Source organism: Mesoplodon bidens (genome assembly GCF_964165515.1).
Source record: "Mesoplodon bidens genome assembly, chromosome: 2".
NCBI classification, from domain to species: Eukaryota; Metazoa; Chordata; class Mammalia; order Artiodactyla; family Ziphiidae; genus Mesoplodon; species Mesoplodon bidens.
Window position 1 is genome coordinate 148,484,806 of NC_138177.1, and position 15,341 is coordinate 148,500,146.

Genomic DNA, 15,341 nt, shown 5'->3' on the forward strand with positions numbered 1-15,341 from the left:
ATCTGTTCTATGCCTCTCTCCTAGCTTTTTGTGGTTGTAGGCAATTCTTGGTGTTCCTTGGCTTGGACATGCATTACTCCAATTTCTGCGTCTGCTTCACATTGCCTTCCCCTCTGTCTGTGTCTCAAATCCCCTCTGCCTTTTTCCATATGGATACCTGCCTTTGGATCTAGGACTTACCCTAAATCCAGGATGATCTCATTTTAAGATCTTTATAACTGCAAAGACCCTTTTTCCAAATAAGATCACACTCAGAGCTTCTGAAGGGTTAGGACTTAGACAGATCTTTTTTGGGGACCACTATTTACTACCGTGGTATGAGATGGTAATCATTTTCCTCCAATGCCTATGCTTGGCAAAAAAAAAAAAAAAAAAAAAAAAAAAAAAAGGTCAGGGAGGGTTGGAGAGAGTTATCTGTTTGAGTTGAGATTTCAGAGAAGGAGCAATTCATGGGTATAATATTGTCTGGTTCTTGTTTGCAGGGTCCTGGGAGAACTCAGGAGAAACACCAACCACAAGGTCCTATATCAGGGTAGGATACAGAGCTATATTCCTCCATTGTCCTGAAAAAGAAGGCAAGGGACACATATGAGCTGTGGTTAGGGAACACAGCCAGAAGTCAGTGCTGCAAGAACAGAATCAGTGAGGAGTGTGACGTTAAGATAACAGTCGAGGAGACGAGAAAGAGGCTAAGGAACAGTAGAGCTATTGGAGAAGAAGATGGAGAGGGTAAATAGAGGCTGTCTTGCGCTGATCTTTTGACCTCAAGAGAGTTAGCCAGTTTAAAAGCACAAGGGCTGTGGGGGAGGGATAAATTGGGAGTTTGGGATTAACAGATACACACTACTGTATATAAAATAGGTAAACAACAAGGACCTACTGTATAGCACAGGGGACTATACTCAATATCCTGTAATAACCTATGGTAGAAAAGAATCTGTAAAAGAATGCATAACTGAATCACTTTGCAGTACACCTGAAACATTGTAAATCAACTATACTTCAATTTATAAAAAAAAAAAGCACAAAGGTCAGTGAAACTATTATTGCTTGTTCACATGAGTCTCCCTTACTAGATGATGGGCTCAACAAGGACAGAAATAGCATCTTACTGAGTACTCAGCATAAACTGTAGATCGTGAAAGGGGTTCAGTTGAACTGAAAGAGCTTGTCATTTTGGATTGTTCTTCCCTTCCACCTTTAACATTTAATAAATCTACTTTAGGTGCAATTATCATATTACATTTTTGATATATGTGATGACCAGTTAAATTTTTTTTTGTTCACTATATGAAAGTATATTGCTTTAGAACTCCCAGTTCCTTATGCTAGGAGTACTTAAGGTGTTTTACTTCTACTATCAGGACCTTAGGTGCCTTTACTTAGCCCTAACATTGCATAATTTAGAATTTCACATATTGGTACTGAGAGGGGAGCAACAGGATCCTGGATGAAGTTTGGGGAATAATAGTGATCTTTGCAGAGCGTTTCCTTTGCAAGAAGTGTAAGATGAGCAGAATACAAGGTAGTCTCTACCCTTGAATTAAAAACAAAGTCACTGTGGGTGTATCACTTTTTTCAGTCAAATTCTCAGATCTGAAGATCAAGCCTTTTACATTCCATGCCTGTACTTTTCTTATTCAAATGGTGATCTTTAAGCCCTAGAGGTTGCATCATTTTCCCAGATTTCAAGGATGCCCATGCAGAGGTGTCTGGGGAGGCTGCAAGAGGCTCACCCTCCCTCCCTCCCTCCCTTCCTTCCTTCCCTCCTTCCCTCCTTCCCTGCACCCTGCAGGATCTTAGTTCCCCCACCAGGGATTGAACCCCGTGCCCCCTGTAGTGGAAGCTCACGGAGTCTTAACCACTGGACCACCAGGGAAGTCCCAACTTTTCTTTTAATGCATAGATTTTATAGAATATTTCTAAAGGATGTTTGTGATTTTATTATTCATAGAAGCAATGAAAAATGCTATTCGTTTTTTTTTTTAAACCAAAATTGTCCAATATGGGAACTGGACTGATTTTGCCCTCTACAATGAAACATATAAGACAGTTTTTAGATTTGAGACCCTGGAATTACAGGGAGATTATTGTACATTCCAGAAAGGGGGCATGAACTACAAATTGTTCCAAACTATTGAAATAATGACCACAGGAAGTGAGCGTACTTTAAAGCTCTATATGGTGTTACATTTCAGAAATGAGCTGGCCTGGAAAATGAAACCAGCTCCTCTTCTCACTGCTGAGTTTTTCTGAATTTTCTACAAGCTGCTTGGAATTTTGCTAACAATTCACAGCTGATAAAATAAAAGGGTAGTGGAACTGAGTGTCTGTGGTGAAGACCCTAGAGGCACCCAGCAGGAGAGAGATGTCACTGTCTGCCCCTCACACTTCTGTAACCAAAAACTGTACAGTTAAAATTTTTTCTTTTTGTCCAAATAAATGGGAATCAGCTGAGGAACTACAGAAAGGATTATCAGGGTAACCTGAACTTAGACAGCCCCAGAACTTTCTTGGAGAGTTTCATTTCTTCTTGTGACTTTTGTTTATTCATTCAAAGAATATTCATCGGCTATGCACTGTGCACCAGGCCTGATGCTGGGCACTGATGGTCTGAGGACATGCTTTCCACCCATGAAGAGCTCCAAGAGCAGGAGGGGACAGTTAGACCTGGAAACAGACACTTTGAACCCAGTGTGCTAAGGGCTGTACAGAGACCAGTGCAGGGGGCTGAGTGAGCACAATCTTCGAAATAGGATGCACATAAGTGGGAGTTGGCAAGTTTCTAGCGGAGGGTATTGTGTGGAGGAGAAATTTTCTGAGAAATGCTGTACTTCAGTATAGCTAGTTCTTAGGAGTGACAGGAAGAAATGTGTGAGAAAAGACTGGAGAGGGAGGCAAGGGTTAGACCATCAAAGCCTTGAATGCCAGGCTAAGAGACTGAAACCTTATCCTGAGGGCAAATGGGATTACCATGCAGTTTCTGCAAGGGAGTGACATGCCCAGATTTTTTATTTAGAGCCATCACTCTAACTTTGTAGAGTATGAACTGGAAGAAGCAAGGCAGGGAGATTATGAGGAGGCTGTTGCAGCCTGATTAAAGATAATGAAAGACTCTGGTGATCTGATCTTTGGGTCAGCTTTCAGTGAAACTTTTTCAGGCTTGGAGCTAATCATACGGATTGGACAAAGTGAGAAGTAAAGAGACCACATGTTTAAAGCAGGTGCATAGAAGTTTGGGGCAGGCCAAATATCACCTCCTCAAGGAAGCCTTTACTCAGCTGCATTGTGGGCAGAGATCATTACTGTTTTGGGGGCTCATATAGCACTTTGTCAGTTTCTCTATTATAGCATACTTCTATAAATACAGGCATATAATTGGTCTCCTTCTCTATGGACTCTGGACTCAATGTTAGGCACTTTGTCATATTCATTTTTGTATCCCCAGTGTTTGGAAGCATCAATAAACATTCGCTAAGTGAATGAAGGGGTGGGAAGCTGTGTGGTATAGTGGGAAAGGCATCAGGACCTGGGGCTCTAATGCTGGCTGTGCTACTGAGTGGCTGTGTGACTTTGAACAAGTCTCCTCACTGCTCTGGGTCTCAATTTCCTCATCTGTAAAAGGAGAATAAACACAAACTTCCTCAGGGTTATGGAGATTAAATGAGGTAGCAGAGCTCACCAGCTGCCCTGTTTGTGCCCTGCCCTCGTGAAACAGCCTGGACTATTGTTCCTATCATTTGGATCTCATTTGCTCTCTCTCTCTCCTGGTGAGAGCTGAGTTGAAAGCTGTTGCCTTGATGGAGGGGAAGTTTGCATAACGTACCATCCAGGTGGCCCTTGTGTTGCTAAAAGGGCAGACACCAAAAAGAGGGGAACAAGTTAGGCTAGAGAGAGAGAGACCTGCTTTTTTGGTGATCTCCAAAGCTGAAGGAGGACCCAAAGTGGGGAGAAGATCTATATCATGTGCTGAAGGGTCTGAGGAAGCCCTCAAACAGAGCCCTATAAGCCCAGGAATTTAGCAGCATCTGGAGAAATGCCACTCCTATGAAAACTGCTCATTCATCTAATGTCATAATTTCTCAGTGCCTTGGGCTGATAGGATTAACCCTACCATGGTTTTCCAAGTTTCAAGAAAGACGTAGAGGAGAAATAAAAAATTACAAATGCCAAATAAAAGGGGTATCATTCTAAAAAAATGGAAAACCAAGATGTTAGACACTGGTATCTCAAGAGATGACTATCCATCCCCAGGGGAGATGTCTTTCTAGAAGATCTACTAGCATTCCTTTTTTTACATTGTAAAGGCAAACTTTTCCATAAAAACTTGATATACCCCCAACTTATAAGGCATGTGGCTGGGGAGGTCCTAAAATCTGCAACTGATAATTTGTAGAGTTTTCTTGGAATCCCATTTATTAAATGAGTTTATTTTGCTGCACGGACGTGGCCTTATCACAAGACAAGTGGCGAAGGGAAGATAATGAGAAAGGAAAAAAAGAGGGGGATTGAGGCCAGTTGATCCTCCCCAAAGCCTAAAGCCAGTTCTGTGTTAAAGCCAGTGACCTTAAAAAAATAATAAAAGTATGTTTCCATTTTGCAAGGCTTTAAAAAAAATATCATGTGCTCAGATGGCACCTTTAATCACGAAGAACTTTTGGCTGAGTTCCAGGCTGATTCTGCTGGCACAGAGAGGTCTGAGATCATACCCTATATTCAGTGCGCAGAAGAAATATTTCACCCACCTCTGAAATAAAGAGGGGGAAACGAAGCATATTTGAACTGTTTCATAGCAAGACAAGAGCAGGGTGAAAAGTGAAGGACACTCTGTTTGGAGTTACAGAAAGGTACTATTAATTCTAAGTACTTAAGTGGCATTTTTTTTCATTCTCAGAGTGTTTCACAATAAACTAAGTAGCTTGCATAAATCTGAAGGTAATCTCCAATTTCACAGATATATAAATGAAGGCAGATTTTGTGATTTACCTAAGACTACTTTAAATTTTAAAAAGGCAGGAGGCAAAGGGGAAAAAACAACTCCCAAAGTAGCAGGTTGTGACCCAGGAGTTTGAGCTCTTACAGCTGAATTTACTCCACACCCAGGCCAAATATAATTCTCCAGGATGGAAATGATCCAGGGCACCAGAGCTAACACTGTCTACCTTTGCCAAAGAGCCTGAGGCGGTTTGGTGACAAGTAGTCAGAAACTCACTTCTATTTCTCAACTGAAAGAAAGTAAAGCCAACATCATATAACAGGCACTTCCCACCATGGCAGGGCACTGGTTCAAGTCCATCTGAAGGAAGTGTGCTTCCCCTTGATTCATCGTTGCCTCTTGCATCACTGTTATTCTTTGGAGGCCTCCTTTATTTGTTGGACAGTTGGGTCATATGATTTTAGGTGGCAAGGTTCAATCACACAGCTTTACTCAATGTATCAGTTCTGAGCACACATTATATACTGTGCTGTTTCTTCACTACATTTCCCAAAGCCTTAGCTGTGGGGAAGGCCTGGGTGATTGCTCTGTGCATTGGAGATTGAATCCCCATCACTAAATCATGAGAAGTGGTCCAGGCAAAAGCTGTTATGGAAATCTGAAAGCTATTATCTTTTCCACACTTCCTCTCTTCACCTTCATTTTGTTTGGGAATGCACAGGGACACCGGTGAACAAAAATAAACCAACTTGCCCTTGACTGATTGTTCTGCTTTTTGAGTTATCAGATGTGAGTACTTCTGGCTCCCAGATACAGTGAAGTAAAGAGCCTGCTGGGAAACCAGCCACAAATTAGGGTTGATCTTCCAGTATCTTCTACCTGGAGGAATGGTTCAGGACATTCAAATTAATGTGACCTGTCCCAGGTTGATTTGGCTCCAGAATCACATTTGGATTTCAGAAATGTAAGCAAGCAAGCATATAAGAATCCTGATATGTTTTCTCAGCTCAACCCTGTCCATTCATTCTTTTTGGCTCTTTTTAACCCATGACTTTATACCCAGTCCATACACATTTTGACTGTTCCCAGGAACTGTTTCAACTCAGAGCACCTTTAAAGAAGGCAGAACCACTTTAGGAGGTTGAGGATGAAACGTGGCAACTTTTCCACAGGCATGTCAATACAGCAGAGCCACTCATGGTAGGAGGTTTTGCTAGGGCTTTAATCAGGTTGTCAACCCAAACACAATGGGCTTCGTTACTCCTGTGTAAAGAGGAAAGAGCAGTTTTTGGCCTCCCCAGACTGTATTGCAGGGTATGCAGAATGGCAATTCCAGGCACAAGCTTCACGAGACACAAATCTGCTTTTGGCTATTCCGTGTCCCCCCAGCAAGTTAATTAGCAGTTTCTGAAATGCGTGGAAATATTCAGCATTTTAAGAATGGGTGTAGGGATTGGGTGTATGTGGAAAGGCATCTGTCGGGGAAACAGAATAGAGCCCTTTTGGCGAGGGATTCCAACACCTGTGATTTATCTCAAAAATCACACACGCGCTGTAATTGCAAGGCATTTTTTTCCGGCTTGAGCACTAGAGCTGAGGGGCCTGCTGTGGCGTTCCGCCATTTATTTCAGGTGTGGGCAGTTCCCTCTGGGTTCAAAAATCCTGGGGTGGAAAGCTCAGGGTAACCGCGAAATACCTGCTTAAGAAGTGCCTCACTGCTCAAGGGGAGAAGTCGCGGCTGGGCTCAGGTAAAGGCCGCGGACGGCTGCACGGGGCCCATGGGCACATCCTCTCACTTAGCAGCAGCACGGTCCTGCAAGTGGGTTTGTGGACCTTTGCTATATTTGACAACTTATCATGGGGGGTGGGGCGGGCTGTCTCAGCTCGGAGAAGAGGTCCGTGGGGAGGGACTCTATCCGGGGGCCTCCTAAGGACCAGAAGAGCGCGCGTCCCGCCAAGTGACAGCACGCGCCCTCTCTGTCCGCTCCCCTCCCCCGCGGCCAGTCTCCGGGCAGAGGTGTCTCGCGCCAGGCCGTCCTCCCCCTCTCCTACTCGTCCGGGCGGACCGAGCCTCAGCGGGAGCCCCGCCTGTCTCCGGGCAGCTTGAGCCCCTGAGCGCTCGCCGAGCCTGTCAGTAACCGCCGTTTGCGCTTTCTTGCTTTCTTTCTTTCTTCTTTTTTTTTTCCTCCTCTTTTCTTCCCCCCTTCTGCCTTTGTCCCGCTTAGTAACTGGGCTGCGACCAATCGCCGCCTCACCGGCCGGCGTCGGCTGGCTCCTGATTGGCTCGCTTGGGGCGCGCAGCCGTCTCCCGCTCCTCAGCTGGAGCAAGGCAGACAAAAGACGCAGGCTCCGGGCTCCGGCAACCAGGCTCAGCCAATCACCAGCCACTTCATCCTCTCATTTCCACTCCCCCCCCCCGCAACCTCCCCTCTCGCTTCTCCCTCCCCGCGCGGCTCGCGTGCTCCCGGCACTGACTCCTGGCGAGCGGCCAGCGCCCGGGCCCTACCATTCTGATTGAGGCTGGGGGGAGAGAGGTTGGAGGGTTAAGGAGCCGAGGCCTAGGGAGCGGTGGGGAGAGTTGATAGCCGAGGCGGAGGACAGCTTCCTAACCAGTCTCTCAGGCACCTGATAGAAGCCCCAACACTTCGAGGCGGAATAGAATGGAAGGGGCAGTGGCGATGCTGGCCATCCCCCCTGCTCGGCGCGGTTAGGTGGCACCTCAGCGGGAGAGCGTGGGGGCGGGGGAGGGTGTCCCCCCTCCGCGCCGTTAAAATGAAACTCTAGTGGCTTGAGTCAGGGCAGAGCGTGAGGGGAGCCGGCGCTGGCGAGCTTTCTTGCAGCCGGGCGGGAGCGCACTGCCAAGCAGAGCTAACTGGACTCTCGGACGGGCCCCCATCCCCAGGCTGCAGCAGCTTCGGTTCCGAGCCCGACCGGAACGGAGCCCGAGTCCTGGCCCCTGAGGGGATTTCTCCCCGCAGACCAGTGGGACCCCGAAACTTGAACGCAATACCCAACCTCCTTTTTATGCCTTCCTTTGTCACTTACCCACCTTTCTCCCAGCGCGTTCTTTTAACCCCCTCTCTGTTCTCCCTCTCTCGAAGGACACAAAAGTGGCTTCCGCGGAAAGATTTGAAGGCGGTGGGAGCTTTTCTCTTTGGAGAACGACTGTGTAGGAGGGATTTTGGGGAAGCCGCTTTTTAACACTTCTGCCCGCCGCCCCCCAAGCCTTTCTATACCCCTTCGAGGAGAAAAGCCCGTAGATTAAACGTTCGGGGGGCATTTTGCTGGCTGCCGGAGCAGGAGAGGGGAGGAGGACCCCGTCCTTGTCCTGGTAGTTGGCTGGACTTGTACCGGCCGTTGGAAACCCCGAAGTACATTTCCGAGTGGGACTTTTACAGATATATATTTTTAGATTTTTAAATAGCAGATAAAAAATATATATGCTTTCTATATATTTCCTGACGACCTGCCCCTGACAGCGCGATGTACAATACGGTGTGGAGTATGGACCGCGATGACGCAGACTGGAGGGAGGTGATGATGCCCTATTCGACAGAACTGATATTTTATATTGAAATGGATCCTCCAGGTACTTGGGAGAAAAAAAAAAGAGAATCTTGTGATGGGTCTGATTTGTGTTTAACAAAACCTTGGTGATGTTTTCAGGGCAGAAGTATTCTTGGGTGAACTAGGTTCGGGATGAGGGGCAGATTTGCAGTTAGAGCTGCAGTAAAACTGCTTCTGGTTTACACGTTTAAAGTTTTCAGTTAGGACCCCGATCCTATTGTCCTGTGAGAGTGGGGGTGGGGGCTGGGGTGGGGGATGGGAGGAGAGACCCGTTTCTTTTACTTCTTTGCCTTTGCTTGTCGTTCGGTTTTTTGTCGTACCCTTCACCACCGCCCCCCACCTTTTTTCTTTTTCAATTAAAGATTCTTCTACCTGCAAAGGATGCTTTATATCCCAGTGTTGAAGTCAGTCTTTCCCTTTGGGGAAATTCTTTAAAGCTTGTCATTTCGTACGTTTGTCTTGTTTGGTTCGCTGTGTTTTACGTTCGTTAACTTCTGAAACTGGGTTACCTATGTGATGATTCGTTTTAAGACCCCCTTTTTCTCCCACGGAAACTGAATGCCGGTTAGTGATTTTCAGGGATTGGGCGTTTTTATTCAGTCAAGGCCTTAGTCTGAGGTTTTTCTTTTCAGAATATAGTCACTCAGATCTACGTGCCCTGTTTTATTACTCTTTAATTTATGGTGATTTAACTTCATTTATGGGATAAGATTTAACATAACTTCAATTCTTAGCGTAAAAAAAGGAGAAACCTTTTTTGTGTGAATATATGTGATGTGTACATATATGAGATAGGTTTGAGTATATATAATGTAAAGTATACATATACTGTATTTTTACTTTAGAGCTTTGTCTGAGATCCTTACAGACATTTTGTGTATCTGGTAGGAAAGGAAAAGGAAGGAAAAATGGAAAAGTTGGGTAATTTTTTTTCTTTGAAGTCTACCCCATTTTATGATTATTAGCTGTCAGATTTTCAAACCCTGTTTGCAGTTATATACAGTGCTTTATGTAATGATTTTTGAATAAGTAGAGGGCCTTTGTGACTATTTTTGTTGAGGATGAATTCGTTATGTCTTTAAAAAATGTGTTATAGCTAAGCCTACAGAATAAATTGTGTGTCATTGGGGAATCTCAGTTATCATAAGACTATGTGTTTTTGGAAGCCTTTGAAAGGATTTGAGCCCATGAAAGTGTAATGAAGTATAACTGTCTTATAGCATGTATGTAGAAATTATTTCCTGTGTCCTTGTGAACAGTGAATTATCCTCTTTGTTTTTTTTTCAACTAGTCATAGAGAGATGGAGTGTTAAATGATGTTACATTAAATACTAGTACTAATATTGAATCAACCTTTTTCACTCTTAATGATCACTTAGAATTTTTTCTTTTCCCTTCATTTTGGAGCCTTCTTTATTTGCTTTTATAATTGTGACTGCAGTCCAGATGCAGCTTTTTTTGTATTTTGCAAAGTTTGTGAGATTTGCCACCCATCTATTGTGTGTATTTCCCCCTTTGTTTCCCCCTAATGGTAAAGCATCATTTCTATTAGATGCATTTATCATTCACATAAATGGAAATTTAGTACATCATTGGTTCCTCTCCTGTAAAAAGTAAGGTTAATAATTCTAGATTTCTGTTACTATAAGAATTATATATTGGAACTGCCTTAGAATCATACTGTATCACATAGTATCTTGCCTTGCAGACATACAAAGGGAATTTGTTGGGCGGAGAGATGAGTGGGGAGGAGGGGAGAAAATGAAGAAGGCACTAATATTTGAAAAATATGGGCCTGGTAGAAGTGTAGACCGAGTTGAGTTGAGTTGTCCAGAAATGATTTTAAGAAAAGTGAACTATTATAATTATGTAGTAGTGTGGGTCTTACAAGATTGTATAGAAAATTCTGATCCAAACTTTGTGTATTCCATGGAAATAAACTTTTGAGTTTAAAATGTTCATCCTTAAAAGAAATTTTGCATACTGTGGTTCTAATCAGAATATTGAAAGTATGGTTATGCTGCTCTTTATTACCCATTTTATAGTCTTAATGTAGAATACAGTCAGTTATTCCTAACAGCTTTTTAAAAAGGAAGCACACTTGAGTATGCTGAAGTATTGCCTATGAAGTGAATGGTTTTTAATGTAAATAATGTGAACAACCTTGTTTTGTGTGGTAAATTAAGTTTCAAAACATTTAAAACTAAGTTAATTTTTAGTGAAGAGGTTGCAGCATGTCTTGTGTCTGCCTTTTTCCTAGTTCCTGTCCCAGATCAAGCTCTTATTATTTCCTGCCTGGACTGGTGTGATAGAGTGCACTGACTGTTCTCCCCGTTTCTACTCTGTCCATTCCACAGTATTATTAAAGTATCATCTGATGATTTACCGTCCAATGGCAAATCTTCCGATGACTTTAAAAACTGTCCAATGGCTTCCCTTTGCCTACAGAAAAAAAGCCCTGTCTTGCTTATCCTGTCATGTAAGTCCCTTTATTTTTGCTTCCAGCCTAATATTCCAGTCTTTTCTCCTCCTGGAGTCCATCACAAGTTCCGTGGAAGCTATTTTATACTTGCTGTTCCTTACTGTGTGTGTTTTCCTCTTCCTGGGATGTCTTTCACTTTGGGTTGGAATCTTATATATGTTAAGGGCCCTGGTGAGATGCCTTCTATGCCAGAATGTATGTTCCATGATCCCTTCTGTTAGGAGACATCCTTCCCTCCCTCTTCTAGCACTTCTCAGATAGAACTTCTTCCATTCTGTCTAGAGTAGCTTCTGCATTTATTTATGTATACTTCCCCTTTTGAAATTTTCTTCCCACCAGCTTATGAGCTTCTTAGCTTGCTCAAGGTCTTGAAAGTAGTAGACAATAAATATATGAATTCATGAATACCTAAGGAGCATCATTTCTTTCTAGCCTTTAAGTACTTTTCTACTTAAGGTCTTTGGTCACCTCATTTCTTGGCTATTGCAATAGCCTAGGGTTAAGTAACTTTCAAATTAGACAGTTGTTGACTTAGGTTCCTTAACTATAATATTAATATTACAGTTTTCAAAATATGGCTTTCATTTTAATTTTAGACTGAAGCATAAATGTGAAGTTTTTATCTGTTATTGCTTCCAGCAGCCTCAAAAACTAGTATTGAAAGGTGTTTCCCTCCAGCCTGTATTTTCAAAAACTACCATTACCATGCATCCTGAAGGTTTCTAATAACTGCACGGATAGCTACATCTATTACAATTTATTGACAACGTAAGGATTGCATCCAGATGGGACTTTGATGTCTTAATGTTTGTGTATTTCCCAGAAATACTGGGAAATATTGAACTGTTTAGATGAAACAAAACTTTTTATTTTGGAGATGTTAAGATTATGGTACGGAGAATTGCTTTTAAGCATCTCAGTTAGTCCTGTTGTGATTTGGGAATCAGGATTATTCCATAACAGAACAGTTGCTGGATAGGCCTCTCAAAGAGCCCTGTTTTTGGTATAGGAGCTATTGGAGGATTACCAGTACATAACTGATCATAAACTCATGCCCAGAGCTTATAGATAGTGGTCTATTAGCTTGCACTTTAGTTTTGACATTGTTATTGTATTTATTTTGAGGAGATGTAATAAATGATTTATTTTTTAAACTAATGGATACAATTCGTTTTAAGATTGTCTGTAGACTTTTTTGTTCTTATCAAGACAAATTTCTGAAATAATCTGTACGGCAGCAACATCTCCTCAGTGGTCACTAGAAAATTAAAAATTTAATTGTTTGGCAAAACATAAATACAGGAAGGTCTAGAAAAGTGGTTCTCATTTTTTTTAATCTCAGTACCCCTTTTATACTCTTAAAAATTATTGAGGATCCCAAAGAGTTTCTGTTTAAGTGGGTTATATCTATTGAAATTTTCAATATTAGAATAAAACTGAGAAGTTAAAAAATATTTAATTCACTTAGAAATAATAAAGCATTACATGTTAACATAATTTTAAAATGAGAAAATAGCTATATTTCCCAAAAAACAAACAAAAAAGTGGGAAGAGTGGCATCATTTTATGTTTTTGCAAATAACTTTAATGTCTGGCTTTTTAATCTTTAATGTCTGGCTTAAATGGAAGACATGTAAATTCCTAAGTCTGCTCCTCTATTCAGTCTGTTGAGATACCACAGGTCATAGCCTCTGGAAGACTCCACTACACAGTTGTGAAAGAATGAGAGTACAGAAGGCAAGTAATGTCTTAGTGACATTCTGAAAGTATTTTTGATCTGTTGGACCCTCTGAAAAGGTCTTGGGGACTCTCATTGGTCTCTGGACTACACTTTGAAAAGTACTGGTTTAGTAGTTACTTGACTACATAGTTTGATGGCCAACCCAGTAAAGTATCTTCTGACTTTTTTGAAGCCAAATGAAAAGGTTGTTTCAGGAAACTTCCTTGCTTTGGCATACTTGGTATTTTCATCCTGGTAAAATTTAGATTAAGTAACATTCTGGTGGAGAACTAGCATACTGGCCCTGTGGTTGAAGGAAATATCTGCTGAGAAGCAACACTGAAGAAATAGGTCACCTGCCACCATGTGGTCCTTACTATTAGCAGATTGAGCATTCTGCTTCTGTGGTGTAATTTTTCTTTATAACTCTGAACATTTGATGGATTCATCTTATGTAAAATGCTTCTCCTATGTGTAGTAAGGTATGTCTTTTATGAGCTAGGTGTCACTTTTTAATGATGCTGTAGTATGGGACAAATGTTAATATCGTCAAATGATGTAAAAAGCCATGCCAACTTTTTCTGCATGTTCTTATTGAAAAAGATTAGTCATTGCTTTCATTTAATATATTATAGTTTATAGTATATCCAACTATGTTTCATTAGAAATATGGTAAGTCTTCATTTTATAATGCTTTTAAAATTTATTCTCATTTTTATATTTATCTTAGAATGTAGAAAAGATTGGACATGTTTATGCTCACCATATTTCACAAAGTGGATAGAAAAATAATTACAAATATGTCTGTGTGGTATGATATAATTTTTATTGATATTAAAGGGGGATGCAGCCTGAATGTACTAGAAAGAACACAGGCTTTGGAAACAGATGGTATGGGTCCCAAACCTAGCTTTGCTTCTTAACTCTGCCCAAGGTTACGTGGCTAGTGCTTAACCTCTGTGAGCATCCATTTTCTCTTTTGTAAAATTGAACTAATACGTACCTTTCACAGTTGTTCTGGGAATTAGAAGTACTATATCGTAATCTAGCACAGTGTTTGGCACATGTTATATACTCAGTTCATTGTAGCTTATATTTTAAAGCATATTTTTGTTTAAAGATTTTTTTTTTTGATGTGGACCACCTTCAATGTCTCTATTGAATTTGTTACAATGTTTTTATGTTTTGGTTTTCTGGCTAGAGGCATGCAGGATCCTAGCTCCCTCACCCCCTGCACTAGAAGGCGAAGTCTCAACCACTGGACTGCTAGGAAAGTCCCTCTTAAAGCATATTGATAATATTTAATTATCTTAACTCTACTGCTTTGGACATGCTTGCAGTCAAAACCTCTTGAGCTATCTTGCTCCATTCTTGTCTCATCCTTGACTTTTAAACTGGGACCGTTTTGTTTTTGGAGGAATTCTCTAGGGTCTTTTCTAGTTGTAACATCTCATGAGTCTATAGAAATACGACTCAAGTCATCCTTTCTTTTTAGTTTCTATTGCCCTTGTTCCTCATCACCTCGCATTTGAAATGGTTTGTAATACGGTAATTGTTGCCAACATTTGTTGAGTAGTTATTACAGAACAAGCACTATGTTAAATGCTTTCATATGTAGTATTTCCTTTAGCCATACAACAACCTTATAAAATAAGCACTATTAGTATCCCACTTTACAGACAGGAAACTGAGGCATAAATGTGTTTAGTAAATTACTCAGTGCCTCCCAGCCAGCAAGTAGCAGAGCAGGTCTGTCTGCCTGACTCTAATGCCCAAGTTCTTAAACAGTGCCTCCTAAGTGATTGCTTTGTTTCTAATTTTTTTTCCCCTCCCCCATAAATTCATCCTGAATTCTTCAGCCAGGTTAATCCTACTGAAATGTTATTTTCATTGCCTTACTGCTCTATTTAGAAATAATCAGCAGCTCTCCATTTCTTTTAAGCAGAGGCTGTATTCTTAAACTTGGCTTACATAGTCTTTAGTAATATGGTACCAATTTACATTTCCAACTTAATTACTAATCCTCTATTCTCATTTCTCATCTTGCCCAATTCCTTGCGTATCCCCTCAATATACCTTGCTTATCCCCTCAATATACGTTGCTTATTTCCATCTCCAGCCTTTTGGTTATGCCGCTTCTTGTGTTAGATTATGCCCATCCCACCCCATCTTCAAATCAGGATCCTTTGCAAGTCCTTCTTTCTTTTTTTCTTCCTCTGAAAATTCTAGCACTGAACATTATCTAGGGCTAAGGTCTGTTATTTTGACACAAAATCATGTTATATTATGGCATTAATTATTTTGTGAATATAATTTATCTCCCCAACAAGGTAAGCTTCTTGAGGTCAAGCTGTCATATTTCTTTTGTATCTATTTTTTCTCTAAATACCTAGTGACCAAATATTTTGTTAAATCTTAGACCTGTGGACCCACCCAGCTTCATTTGTGACTTGTTTCAAAATGTTGATATTATTTATTATCAACATGTGACCTTTAAACTTATAAAGATAATTTATTCTAACAAAAGAAATAATGAAAAATTGCAATACTTAATGTTATCAGCAAAATTTTATGGTTTTGTGTAAAAGTCACATTTGAAATTTGGAAGAATTAAAGTGAGTAGTAAGTTTTTGAAA

General features: G+C 41.2%; 1 protein-coding gene across 1 annotated transcript in view; it reads left to right on the plus strand.

Annotated features, from left to right (window-relative positions):
• Window positions 1-7,735: 7,735 nt before the first annotated feature.
• The window catches only part of LOC308613062 (phosphatidylinositol 3-kinase regulatory subunit gamma), an 84,856-nt gene continuing 77,250 nt past the window's right edge, over window positions 7,736-15,341 (plus strand). Inside the window, exon 1 of the mRNA XM_081226002.1 lies at window positions 7,736-8,525. Coding sequence (XP_081082128.1) covers window positions 8,420-8,525 — 106 coding nt within the window. The 5' untranslated portion in view covers window positions 7,736-8,419. The remainder of the gene's footprint in view (window positions 8,526-15,341) is intronic.